The sequence below is a fragment of the Octopus bimaculoides genome, chromosome 10 (assembly GCF_001194135.2).
Source record: "Octopus bimaculoides isolate UCB-OBI-ISO-001 chromosome 10, ASM119413v2, whole genome shotgun sequence".
NCBI lineage: Eukaryota > Metazoa > Mollusca > Cephalopoda > Octopoda > Octopodidae > Octopus > Octopus bimaculoides.
Window position 1 is genome coordinate 43514567 of NC_068990.1, and position 14971 is coordinate 43529537.

Sequence of the window (14971 nt, forward strand, 5' to 3'; positions counted from 1 at the left end):
GCTCCTTTAGTGAACCAAGTTGTGAAATGATCGTAATCTTATGGTGAAATAAATATATTTATCTCATACCTCCTGGCTTTCTTTATATTCTGTATATGCATTGTGATAAAAGATATATGAATTAAATGAAGTCTGATTTTCCTGACTAAATGTCCTTTTTTTTTTTTTTTATACCCCATGGTGTGCACGCACCTGTAATTTTTGTTTGAACTAAAAACTTCAAATTAATTGCCACTATTTGCAATATTTTATTCAAGATTTAGTCAATTTTTACTTAGGCTAATGAAATATTTGTACACTTTTATTTTTGATAGGTTCGGGGATCACTTCAAACACATAGGCATCAAAGGAAAGAAAAATTTTTCAAGAAAATTCCTGGAAGGCTTTGTTTTAAATTAACATCGCTTGTACCAAGAGTTTTGCTAGATGATGGGTAAGTATATTAACTATTATTAATAAACTATTGTATTCTTGAAATTTATCATTTTCAGACAAGCTAGTTAAAAAAAAAAAAATTGTTATGCTGTTAGTTGATTGGCTCCAAATTGCAATTAAATCCCACTCAGTGAACTCCCCATCTAATATTTTAAATATAGGGGGTACCATATGTTTTGAAACCTAAGTTTTGGGACAGCACAAGCCCATCCATGGAGAGAGAAAATAACACTTTATATTCCAATATCTGATAGTAGGGTGAAGCTCATAGTTTGGTATCATTTATCTTAGGCACAAAGCCAACTTTTGTTTGAATGTATAAGGTCAGTTGTATCAACATCAATATTATATTACTGCTACTTGATCAAAGAGAAAGAGTGAGAGCTATTGAAAGGCAAGCTTTAGAATTATTTTGTTTTTTAACTAAAATAAAAAATGATATGATGATGCATTATTGGAATGACATTTCACAAAACATAGATATCTTCACCTTTTAGTTGCACATCTCTTCAGTTAATATATTCATTTTAGGTACCATGTTTATGTCTAGTCTTAAATATTTAACTAATTTAAGATGTTAAGTCATCTCTGAAATAATTGAGATGGCATGGTAAAACGGCTAAGTGAGTAAAAATAAATTCTAAGAAGGAACAAAAAGTTGGTAGTTAATGATATAGTGTTCATTGTACCTGCATATCTACCTACCACACACAAGACTACTTTTTCTGTTAACCTTCCTGTATTCCACTGCACCTCTTATGTGTCTATAGCTTGCACTGGGTACACCAAATGAAATTTCTACGTACACCTTTTTTACATATTGAACAGGGCCAGTTCCTTGAAAGGATTAGTAATTTGTCTGCTTACTAGCTCTTTGACCTTTGCTAAATTAACTCTAAGGCTCTTAGATTCCAGTCCTTGCTTCTAAATTTCCGTTTTTTACTCTAGCAGAGATTCATCTATAAAAACAATGTTGTCAGCATAGAGAAGCTCCCAAAGGCAACCAGTTTTAAATTAGGGCTACAATAAATGAAGGAGCTGAAAACTGATCTTTGGTGATTAATTCATTGCTGTGCCCAATGCTGACTTTTATCTTACTGACAGCATCCGTGTACATGGATGACTCTCACCAACAACTCATCTGCTTATAGCTTCTACACTGACCTCCAGATAAGTGAGTGAGAGACCCTGTCAAAGGCTTTCTTCATGCCAACTAATGCCAAGTATAGCAGTTTATTTTTTGCTGAATGTTTCTCTTGCAGTTTGCCTGCCTCAGAAGATAGCATCAGTAGTGCTTTTCTCTGGCACAAAACTAAACTGCATCTCATTTAGGTTAACTCTCTTCCTAATTAGTTGAGCTATGACTCTTTCTGTAACTTCCATGACCTGGTCCAGTAATTTGTACCTCTATAATTACTTCAATCTGAAGCATCACCTTTCCTTTTTTTAGCAGTTGATTATAATGCTTCTACACCAGTTGTTGGGTATGACCCCTTCCTGGATAACTTGATTCACTATACAGGTGACAAAGCCTACTCTACCAGATATTTTAAGCATGTTGATGGTAATTCTTGATGGACCAGGGACTTTCCTAGCATGTCCCTCTATTGGGTCTCCTTCTGCTATGCACTCTCTACATTTAGCTGCCTTTTATAGTGACACTTCCATGCCTCTTTCTTTGCAAGGTCATTAAGTGCAAGTGTGCCATCATCCATCCAAACACACTTCATTCTTGCAAGATCACAATTTTCTCTGACACACACCCTTGCAATCCAGAACATCTCATGCCTCTGGTCCTCACACTGCAGAACACAGGCAAACTTCTTCCTTTCAGCTTCTTCCTAAGGTAAATATACCTGCCTCCTAGCTTCATTTCTAGCTACCCCAACTCTTCCAGTCCTGTTTCTTTGCACTTATGTCCCTGTTTACTACACTGTTCCACCACCATGTCACCCTACCTCTGGTTGGGATTTTACACCAGTCACACATAAGTTGTCCCGTAGGGACCTTCATCTGTTCTCTGTTACATGTCTGTAATTAATTCATCTTCCTTCTCATCAAATGCTTCAATTAGGATGTCTTTAAATCTCTGACTATTCTAAGTATCCTTAAGCTTCCAAATCCTTCTTTTCTAGATTTGTCTGCATCTTGGAATCTTTCTAACCTGGTATCTAAAGTCACTAGTGACTAACCTATGTTGATGAGTACATTCTTCACCTGGGAAGGTCTTTGCATTTTTGAGCAACCATATATCCCGCTTTCTCGTGAGAATGTAGGCAATCAGATTGATAGATTATCTGGTAACTAGCTGGTTTCTTGAAGTTGCTGTTGCAGATCATTAGGTTATTTGCATCACAGAACTCAAGTAGCCATGTTCCCTCCTTAGTACGAGAACCAATTCCATAGAAGCCACCCAGATGCTGCCCAACATTTCTATTGAAGTAATCAGCCACAAAGATAAGGTCACTGTCATTTGTCTTAGAGGTAGTCTGCAAAAGAGTATCATAAGATCGATCCTTTTGTTCATTTGACAGCCATAGGCAGAAATAATAGTTGCTGTACTACCTTGCAAAACTAATCTAAGGTTAAGTATCCTATTGCACATTCTGACTACATTGATATGCCCACACCACTTACCCAGTTACTGTTGCCTTCCCAGAAGATATTCTAAATTGGAAACAATTATTAACTCTCTTAGGACACCCAGGCCAATTCATCAGCCTAAGTGACACAAGCTGAAAAGACTTTGAAGCTGATCCATCGGCCCAATGTAACAAATGTTGTGAATGGTTGGTTTTGAAGTGTAATAGCTAATCAGAGATTTCCTTTAAGTAGATGTATCTTGATAGGAAAAAGAACTTTAGTCTTTTTTGGCTACAGATACCAAAACACCATATCTCAAAAGGGCTAAAAGCTATAGGCTAGCAGAATCAGAGCATCAAAAAAAGTAATGCTTCTTTACAAGTTTAGGCCTTGTGCTTTTCATTCTTTCAGGTTCAATAAAATAAGTAACAATGAAGTACTGGAATCAATGTTATTGACTCCCCCCTCATCTCAGAATTGTTGACCTCATCCCAAAATCAGAAAGAATTATTGTGGTTATAGATTGGCTGAATCATTAATGTCAGAAAAAACTACTTTGCAGTATTTGTTGCAGCCCTTTACATTCAGAGTTCAAATCTTGCTGAGGTCATCTTTTCTTTTCATTCTTCTGGGGTTTATAAAATTAAGTTTCAGTCAAGTTCTGGACTTGACATTGATTCCTCCTCTCAAAACTGTTATTTTCGCAAGTGTTTTGCATCACCTTGTAAAATGCTTGCATGTCTCAGTAGATTTTCACTTTACAGACTCCCTAATGATTCTTTGATAAGATGGTTGTCAGCATCTTCAGAAAAAGCCATTTTCTTGAATGTAAACAAATACTGTATGTCTTAAAAAATTTTTTAAACAACTACATTATGTCACTTAAACTAATTGGTGTACTTATTAAGAAGGCCATTGTTTATAAACACACTTTCTTGTTGTGGTACTCTTTCTGTTGTAATAAAAAACAAGCTAACGATGGAACCTCTACATGGTTATTCAACATGGCTGAAATAATTAACAACCAAGTATCTCTCAAATCACATCCTGTTGTCTATATTCTTTTATTCTTTTACTTGTTTCAGTCATTTGACGGCAGCCATGCTGGAGCACTGCCTTGAAGTGTTCTAGTCAAACAAATCGACTCCAAGACTTATTTTTTTTAATGCCTAGTACTTATTCTATCAGTTTCTTTTGCCGAACTGCTAATTTACAAGGACATAAACACACCAACGCTGTTTATCAAGCAGTGATGGGGTGGGGGTACAAACACAGACACAAAACACACATAAATATATATACATAAATGTAAACTTCTTTCAGTTTCTGACTACCAAATCCACTCACAAAGCTTTGGTTAGCCCGAGGCTATAGTAGAAGACACTTGCCCAAGGTGCCACGCAGTGGGACTGAACCTAGAACTACAGTATAATGCATGATTAATTCAATCAATGTGGCAGTGCCTCAGCATGTCCCAATGACTGAAACAAGTAAAGTACAAAATAAACATTACATTTGACAGTAAAATGAATGCTAAAGGGTTAAACATTATTTAGCTCTGCATTCAAATTAATATTAACCTACAAAAAATTACAAAACCTTACTTATTTACACACACACACACACACACACACACACACACAATTGATTGGATGACAATACTAATTAAAAAATACTGCAAACATTTTGACTAATCTTTATTATTAGATAACTTTTAAACATCTGGTTTGTCCCAAATTTCAAGCATATGCAGAAAGGTTAAGCCAAGCAACATTGATCAGATACCACACAGCTTGTCTCGTGTACCAATAGTCGATTTTTATCTGTACATACATATTTCATGTCTCTTAAAACTTTTCAGATTCATCAATGACTATTAGGTTGCAATTCACTCTCTCTCTCTCTCTCTCTTTCCCTCCCCTCTTTCTTTCTCTCTCATATGACAGGAGGTATAAGAAGATAAAGAATGCTCAATACATGTACAGAGTATATTCATTTAACACTAGTTCTTTACTTCATTGCTACTCTGAGTTTCTTGCTATTTGTGAGAAACTCTGAGTGCCAACAGAATGAGTAACCAGCATGATATATATATATATATATATATATATATATATATATATAGGAAAATGAAAAATAATAATAAGGCAGAATGCTAAACTGAAAGCATATTTTAATATAGATTCCTAACCGGCTTTCATTGCATGGCAAATTTTCAAGAAGAGGGAGAATGAAAATGTTTTTTACAAAAAAGTAAAAAATAATATATAAAAAAATAAATATACCAATACATTATATTGTCTTTGAGCTTTTAAACTTCAATGGTAATTCATGTAGATAATAGTTGGAAAAATAAGGATGCATGAAATTGAGAGTTGTGCTAAGTTTAAAAAAAAGAAAAGTGACTAAAGGTTTATGTGTTAAGCAGGAAGTGTGTGTAAGGGAAGACAATTCTGTGGGAATTGTCTTCCCTTACACACACTTCCTGTTTTGACACCACACTTCCTGCTTAACACATAAACCTTTAGCCACTTTTCTTTTTTTTAAACCTAGCACAACTCTCAATTTCATGCATCCTTATTTTTCCAACTATTATCTACATGGATTACCATTGAACTTTAAAAGCTCAAAGACAATATAATGTATTGGTATATTTATTTGTATTGAGTGTGGTTTGTGTACACAACACATATTTAATGCTATACAACAACAATGGGCCTGTTTTCTTTATCTAGAAAGAAGTCGCAATATACGGATTCAAGTAATCCAATAGTACTCCTAAATAAAAGCTTAATATATCATTCTACAAAACATAGTATATACAGTATGATACAAGAGAAAACAATAAGGACTGTATAAAGTCATAAATGACAGAAATAGTTTGATGTAATTTATTTATTATTATATAATATAAATTCTTTACATGTTTCTAAGTTACAAAACAATTTGTCGTGATATTAGTATTTTCTTATTGTTAAATAAAATTTTATCAAACTATTTCTCTTTCATTTATGATTAAATATATATGTATATATATATATATAGAGAGATAGATAGATAGATACTTGTTACTTTTAACAGCAGGTATTGTGTTATTCAGTCAACTGAACTACCAACTCCTTAACTTAATGTGTAGGTGGCTGAGTATTCCAAAAACATGTGTACCCTGAATGTAATTCTCATGCAGAATAGGAACAGTATATATAGCCGAGGATAGCCTTTGAATTATAGGTATAGTCCATGTGACAGTATCCCATGCAGTTTTCATATACCCAATTCCACCCTCAACACTGGCAGGTATTAACAAAGCTTTAGGCTATGTTAATTAACACTTACCCAAAATGGTATGCAGTTGGTTTGGACCCAAGACCTTATGGTTACTACATGAATTTCTTAACCATTTGGCCAAACTACATTCAACACACCCACACAGTTTGTAATTTTGTAGTCCTGCAAATAAGTCACTTTTAATTAGTATAAATATGAATAAGAAATAAAAATACACCTATATATGTTGAACCATGACTGACAAGTTTTTCAAATATTTCCTCATGAATACAGTAAACTTTGGGTATTTACTGTCAGTTGATTCTGATAAAATCAAATATTTTATATTGTACATCACAGCTGAAAGTAAAATCAATTTTGACATGGTTCATATTTGAGAACTACTGTTGACCTAGTCAGTTACACAAATCACCACCATCAGGTTATCAACAGCTATATATGATAGCTAAAATTGTCTTGCACAAATACACATTCCTATGACAAGATTAAAGCTTTTAATGTGCCATGAATGTCCAATAAGCAGCTGTCCACTTGACATTGCACCTCTCACCTCTTGCTATATTATAATATAGTTAATAATGTTAGTTCTATCAGCTTATTGCTATCTGATTCCACTTATTGACCATAATAAAAGCGAAGATTTTGCTATTTGACATTTGTGTTACAAACACATCATCAACTAGGGTTGATGCATATCGATAGTGTTATGTTTTTATCATCAGTTGAAAGTGACCTATGACAGAAATGGGCATGCTGCAGACAAAATGCCTTGTGGTATTTAGTTGCATTTCTTATGTTCCGAGTTCATATCCTGCTAGAATAACTTTGCCTTCCCTCCTTTGGAATCAGTAAAACAAGCACAAGTTATATAGATATACTGGACATTGGTCAACTACCCCACTTGTGATATAAATAAGTGTTCTTCTTCCAGTATAAAAAGGTTAATATTAAGTTCTTGATAGTATTCTCTCTCCTCACAGAAATTATTTTTATTTACAATTTATTTACTGTGATTATTAAAAAAATTTACTTTTCCTTTCTTTTTTCAGGTATGTGTTTCTTGGATTTACCAAAGATGGTCAGTTTGTCATTTCTTATTCCCTCCAAGTTGACACTGATGAGAACACAGGATTTCTTCCAGTTTATGTCTACAATCTACAGTGGTGGTGGTTCATACCATATAAGCCCTTAAAAAAGGTAATAGAAAAAGTGGCTTTTAAATTATTCTATTACTGGAGATTATTAGCATGTTTTTCTTTCAAAAATTTTTATCTGTTCATTTCATTTGATGTTGCATGGCTTAGATGACAAGATTTTTTTTTCAACCAGATATGTTTCCTGTCGCCAACCCTTACCTATTTTTCAAGTTAGGGAATTTTTTATTCCAGAGTGATTCAAAAGTGCAAAGTTAATAGACAGTATATTGAAAGGGAATGTTAGCAAATGTTACCATTTGCACCTAACCACAAACAATAATGTGATCATTTGCATACACACACACACACACACACACACATGTATGCATGAAGGGTTTCTTTCAGTTTCAATGTAAGAAATTCCTTCACAAGGTATTATATTAGTTGGCCTGGAGCTATTATAGAAGACACTTGCCCAAAGTGGTGTGTAGTGAGAGTGATCCCTAAGCCACGTGATTTAGAGGCAAACTTCTTAACTACACAGCCATGTCTAGTTATCATTTTAATTAAAAGAAATTTCATTGAGAAATCAAGATATGCCTTGCCTTTTTCTAATTAAACGGATGTCTTACTTAGCAAAAGTTAACTTGTTTGTCCATGATTGACATTGATAAAGAGCAGTAGAAAGAAAGTGAAGGTAGCCAAATAAAAGAATACTACAAGTTATGACCTTAGGTTCTGAGATAGAAGTTGATTATGTATTATAAATAATCACAGCTTCAGTTTTGCTTAGCTTTGTATATTTTCCGCAACTAGTGCAGGCTGCATTTTGGAACTGAGCACTGTAATTTGATTTTTGTAATTACACAGTTTTAAGAATCACAGATTGAAAATGATATGTATTATCTTCTTTTTACCTTTTTTACTTGTTTCATTCATTGGACTGCAGTCATGCTTGGGCACAGCCTTGAGGGATTTATTCAGACAAATCAATCCTAGTACTTTTTTTTTTTTTTTTACTAAATCTAGTATTTATTCTATTGGTCTCTTTTGCTGAACCTCTAAGTAACAGGAACATAAACAAACCAATGCCAGTTGTTAAGTAGTAGGCAGCAGACAAACCTAAAGACACACAGTTTCTGTCTGTCAGATTCATTCACAAGGCATTGGTTGACCCCAAGGCTATAGTAGAAGGTGCTGCACAGTAAGACTGAAGCTGAAACCATGTTATTGTAAAGTGAGCTTCTTAACCACAAAGCCATGCAAATGACAATGGAAGCAGTAAAAATATATAAAACTCTAAAGAATAGAAAGGCCATGTAGTAAAGCATTCTTGATTTTTGTATTATTGTGAAGGTGCGTCAGTTAGTGATTAGGGTATTTGGCTCACAATCATAAGGTCTTGAATTCAATTCCTGGTGGCGCTGTTGTGTCATTCAGCAAGACACTTTTATTTCACATTGATCCAGTTCACTCAGCTGAAGAAAAATGAGTTGTACCTGTAATTCAAAGGACCAGCCTTATCACACTGTGTCATGCTGAATCTCTATGAGAACTACGTTTAGGGTACGAGGTCATTATGTAATCTAATTAGCGCTAGACGAGCCAACATGAGGGCCTCTATGTTATTGCTCATCCTGCTAGAAATAGTTGCCAAATTCTCAAATCTTACCCTGTATCTTAAAAGAAAAAAAAAGCATGTGGGTTCATGTAATCCTAGATGTACATATCTTAGATACCTTTGGTCATATGTCTGCTGAATAAGGGCTAGTCTAGAGCTGAACAAAAATGCTGGAAGCTGGCTATAACAAAAACATAGCTACTAGAATGAATAAGAGTTGGGAAAATTTCAGAGCACTATTATCTCTGTTGACAATAAAAGTTTTTGTGACTGGAAGAGAGAAATGAAGTAAGCCTGATGTGTTATATCTGTTTCTGAATAAATGGTGAACACAAATAAGCTGAAAGACCAGCTAGATATTATTAACTGCATTGGCTTGTGCAAAAGAGATGGTGTTGGTATACATATGTGATAGAAATTGGCATTAGGTACTGGTTTGAAGAGGCTCTGTCTACTTCGAGTGGAGTGTATCTGTAGCAGAGGAAAACTAATGAAGATGTTTGAAGGTGCCAAGGCTAGATCTTAAGATGTTGGGCCTTCCACACATGATGACAAAAGATAAAAATTAGTGTATAGCAGATGTATCAAACCCATTCCAGCATAGAGGAATGTGAATGTCAAAATATCTCCATGATATAATGACTAATAGCTTATGTTTGAGAGCATTCTAGAAAATTTAATTTCCAAATATGAAACATGAAATAATGTAACTATAATCTAGTATAAATCAATAGTTAGCATTATGATTATTTCTATCACTATAATCTAATCCATGAATGCTTTCATTTTCTCCTTGGTTATATCAAACCATTTTGTAGTCTGATTATATTAAATGTATTGGTTTGGCATATTTACTTGTTACTTCAGTCACAATGCAAAAATGTTGGTGGGGAAATAATATTGTTAAGCAACTTAATGTTTGTTTTGTTTTTTTACACCATTCACATTTCTTTGTATTCTCAGAGTTTGGTTTTACATTTTCACATCCTCTCTTTTATTGCTAACATCAAATATCAATGCCTAACTCAGCTGTAATAAAATTAAATTTTATTGTATCCTTAACTCTTTTCTTTGTTGAAGTTGTTGGTGTTATGGAATGTTTTCTATTTGTAATCTGGTCAGCTAAAATAATCTTTATATGCTAACTTTACTCAATCAAAATTTACACACTTGTTGATACTACTTGTAAAAAAAACTTTTATTTATTCCTCAATATAAAAAAATTCTTCTATGAACTAATACAATGTTTTTTGTTTTTTTTTATAAAATGGATTTAGCATGAAGAGACTCAGTGTTCCTTCTGTTGTCAAGAGATTATTATGTAATGCAGTAGATCTCAGTTGGTGTACTGCAGATTTTTAAATATATATGTTAAGGCTTTAGAAATTCCCTAGTAATGTTTGAGCATCTTGAAAAACATGTTATTAAAAAAAAAATATATATAAATATCATTAATAAAACAAATTAAGCTATAGTTTTCTATATTTTTAAAACTGTACTTTCTTTTTTTTTTAATTTCCTATGTGAAGTGCACCAGTAATTTCACTTTTAATCTTTGGTGCACTGCAAAGTCAGAAAGTTTGCAAGCTGCTGATGTAATAACTTTAAAAACTAGAATGTTCGTGTTATGACAAGGTTAATTAGAGTATCACAGCTAAAGTGTGTGATAGTAAGAAAAGGAATAGCATTGCATAAATGATTACCACAATTATTTAAAGAATTCATTCAGATTAAATTGAGAAGTTATATAAGACAGTAACACCATATGTAATTGATTAAAGAATTTTCATGAAGCTACTGTTTGCTGGAATCTTTATCATCATTTAATTTCTGTCTTCCATATTGGAATTGGTTGGATGGTCTAACAGGATCTATTGAGCCAGGGGACTGTGCTGAGCTTCAATATCTGTTTTACCATGATAACTATAACTAGATACCCTTCTTAATGCCAACCACTTTACAGAATGAATTTGGTGCCTTTTTTTGTGACACCAGCACTAGTGAGGTCACCAAGTCCCCTTGACTGAGCGGGGTTGTAGTAGAGAAGTTTGATATATGTTGAGAGGCTTATGTTTGAGGGACAGGCACAAGTGTCTTGTTATAGAGATACACGACTTCCTTGCATTATATAAGGGTGAGTAGGAGGAGCAGGAAAAAAAACAATGTCAAAATGTACTCTCAAGAAGATGAATATTAGACATTATAAGAAACAGGAAGAGTGGGTTAAGTTCATTAGAGTGTGATTGGAGAGTGATTAATGGCTACAGATGGGTGTAGATGCATATGCAGTAAATGGAACAAGGGTGGGATGATAAAAGAATGAGTGGCTCAGGTAGGAGCAGGTAATAAGTGGTAGTACTGAAAGGGAGGGGAGCAGCAATATAATAAGCCTGTTGGTAGATGAGAAAATAGGGAGTTGGTATGTGGGATGAGGAGAGTGGACAGAAGAGAGAGAGATGTATGAGATACATAGGGTTAGCTATAATTGGTGTGGAGACAAAGAGGGAAGAAGGCTGTTGGTGACAGATATGATAATGATAGCAGATAAGAGAGGGTATTGAAAATAAGGTAATGGCAGTCCTAAGATGCTTTTCAGGGAGACACTGAAAGGTGTGATCAATGGAAAATAAAGTGGAAATGGTTGATAACATGAATGAGTAATAGATTTTAAAAGGTTCTGGAGAGAGGGGTGATGTAACTGGTAGCACAAAGAGGGATGAAATGTGCATATTCTGCTTTTGTATGATTATAGCAGGTGAGTAGTGCTGTAGTTAGAAAAGAGTGGAGGTGAATGTTTGAAGGGGACACATTGGGTGCATGAACAGGACCCAGTGAATGTATAGACAAAAGCATAATGTTTTTAGGACCACACTTTTATTGAGACAGACAAGTCTAATAGCACAGCAAATTGCCAATCATCTCAGTCTTTTGTTATTTCCTCTCTGATGTCTTCCTGGGCCTCCCTCTTCCACAGGTTCCATCTGCATTTAGCAATTGGGTCTTCTTTTGACAGCTGTTCTCATCCATATGTATCACATGGCCATACCAGTACAGTCGTCTCTCTTGCTCACTACATCTGATTCCTATTATGCCCAATTTTAACATATTTGCACTTTGTTGCATGTGTATACTAACATTGCACATCCAACAAAGCATACAAGCTTCATTCCTTTCTATTCTTTGCATGTTCTGTTTTCACACCCCATATTTCAGTGTCATGTAGCATTGCTGTTCATACACAAACATCATACAATTTGCCTTTTACTCTGAGAGAAAGATCTGTTGTTACCAACAGAGGTAATAGCTCTCTGAACTTTCTCCATTCTGTCCTTCATATGAGAAAATCTATATCCTATCTGTCCAGCAATTTGGTAACTCTATCTCCTTTACCCTTGTAACAATTGACTATAATGACTCTATGTCAGTCATTGGGTATTAATCCTTCCTGTGCAACTTGATTAACTATACAAGTGACAAGGCTTTATCCTATGCCACGTGATATTTTAAGCATCTCAGTGGTGATTCCTGATGGACCACAGGTTTTCCCTGCCTTCCTATCCCTAATTGTTGTCAATGAGGATAGCTGGGCCCTCTGTTGGACTGATCCAACTTGGGGTCCATGCTAGAAAGAACCTCATTCTTTTCAAAATGACTAAGTGTAGTGTACCATAATCCAGCTACATACACACTTATCGCCCAAATTTTGATTCTTTCTGATAGTCTGGCAGTCTGGAACACCTCATGCTGATGAACCCTTGATCTGGCTGGAACTAGAATGTTCACCAGCCACAGATTTAGTTTATTGCTCTCGATAGGTTGTTTCAAAGGAACTTCTAGTTTTCCTCTACATTATACATCTTTATCTTCTCTTCCTCCTTGTCAAATGCTTCAATTAGTACTTCTATAAATTTCTGAATGTACATTGAATCTAATCTTCCACAACTTCCATTTCTGTGTCCTTTTAGCTCTGAGACTAAAGTCACCAGCTGCTACCTATGTTGGATAGTACATTCTTCCCTCAGGAAGGATTTTCTATTCACAAGCAACTGTCTGTCCTGTTTTCTGGTGAGAATGTTGTCAGTTTGGTTGGTGTTCCTACAAGATTGATATGTGATTAGGTAGCTGGCTGGTTTCTTGAAAAAGTAAAGAAGGATTGCAATATCACATCATTAGCTTTCTTTTAATCTTCGTCCATTCTCCAATACTCTAATGCTATAACTACCATTTATATTAGCATGTACTTTGTTGTGATTTTATATAAATTTACTTGAGATCTCATTACACGGTTTATGCTCCTATTGCTACGTTCATTTTCAAACTTTTAGATTCCAAATTTTTCCCCGTCTTTTAAGCTTCCAGTGTTGTGATCAGAACTAAATTATCTGCATTTAGAGCTCCTTAGCAACCAATTCTGAATTTCTTATAAGCACCAGGTAAAGGAGGTAGTGAGGGACCTGTAAAATGTTTGTGCACTCTTATTAGAAATTTGAAATTCCTTATTGAATGTATTGCCAATCATAAATCAAATGTTAACCTTTTTCTATACATGTTTTTTTATTATTATTTTCAAACAATATATTAGATCCATCAAAGATTATGCCAGCCCTACAAGTGCCTGCAGTTTTTCCACAATAAACTACAGAACACAAAATAGCACACTAAACATCACCACTGCCTGGACACAGGCCACTCCCACAGGATGGTAGAATCGTTAGCATGCTGGGTAAAATGCTTAGTGGCATTTCACCCATCCTTACATTCTGAGTTCAAAATCTGCTAAGGTTGACTTTTGTCCTTTCAGAGTTGATGGGGGGTCAATGTGATCAACTTAACCCCTACCCCAAAATTGCTGACCTTGTGCTAAAATTTGAAATCAATAATGAAATGGCACCTAGACATGTGAAGAGCACAGTCTGTTATTACAGTAAGCTTCAATCCCCATCATCCCAATCACTACATGAAAAACTACCTCCAAACACCCAGACATGTATTCAACAGCCTGGAGCAGCATCTTAAAACATTGTCTTTCCCACTCATCAAACATAAAAAATACAGTATTAGCAATAACTTCAGTAATTTCCCTGGTGTCAACTACTTGACTGGGATGCACCCACCAACAATAAGGGCAGAGGAACATCAATTGTTGCACTACAACTAAGTCTACCTTGTTGCTTCAGCTGTGACTACTCCCAGAATCTACTGGTTTATAAGAATAGATTGTCACACTGCATTCGTTTATGGTTCATGACTGCATTTGAGTGTGCAATATGGTCCTCAGTTTAGAAAATGTGGTACGGCTAGGAACCTGGGATTGGTCAATCAGTGCTGACTTGAGGCTTTATAGCAGCAATCTAGTACTCTATCAATTATCAGAACAAACCAAAATATAGATGTTTGTTTTTGTAGAACTATCTCATTGGTATCATGATTGTTTTTGTTCCTGATAGATTCTTTCGAACAACCTGAGGTTTTTAACACCTTTACGGATATCCCTAGACACTGTTTAATTTTTTCTCTCTTTGTATCTCCACTTGTTCTGATTATATTTTTTCTAATCACCACATTTACTTGGTTAACAAGAGACAACAGTCTTTCTTTATTTTTCTCATGATCTCTGTTAACTTTTTTTGTAATTGTTTTTCTTTCGAGTAGACATCTATTTAATTTCAATATACTTGAGGCTTTGTTGGTGTTTTAGTAAAATATTTGTAACATTATATATTGATGTATTATGTTGGTCTCAATCATCTAAAACTTCATATTATCATTTCATGTTTCATATAAAATTTTGATCAAGATTTTAATTTAAATATGAACATATTTTTTATAAGGAATGATTTGGATCAGGTTTTCATACATTATTACAAATGGCATGTTTTCTCAATGATGGTTCTGTCTGGTTTTAATA

General features: G+C 34.6%; 1 protein-coding gene across 2 annotated transcripts in view; it reads left to right on the forward strand.

Moving 5' to 3' along the window:
- The window catches only part of LOC106868234 (DDB1- and CUL4-associated factor 15), a 130816-nt gene that overhangs the window by 50287 nt on the left and 65558 nt on the right, over positions 1 to 14971 (forward strand). For both annotated transcript variants that reach the window (XM_014913400.2, XM_052971140.1), the window contains exons 2-3: positions 315 to 433; positions 7356 to 7503. In XM_014913400.2, the coding sequence (XP_014768886.1) occupies positions 315 to 433; positions 7356 to 7503 (267 nt within the window). The remainder of the gene's footprint in view (positions 1 to 314; positions 434 to 7355; positions 7504 to 14971) is intronic.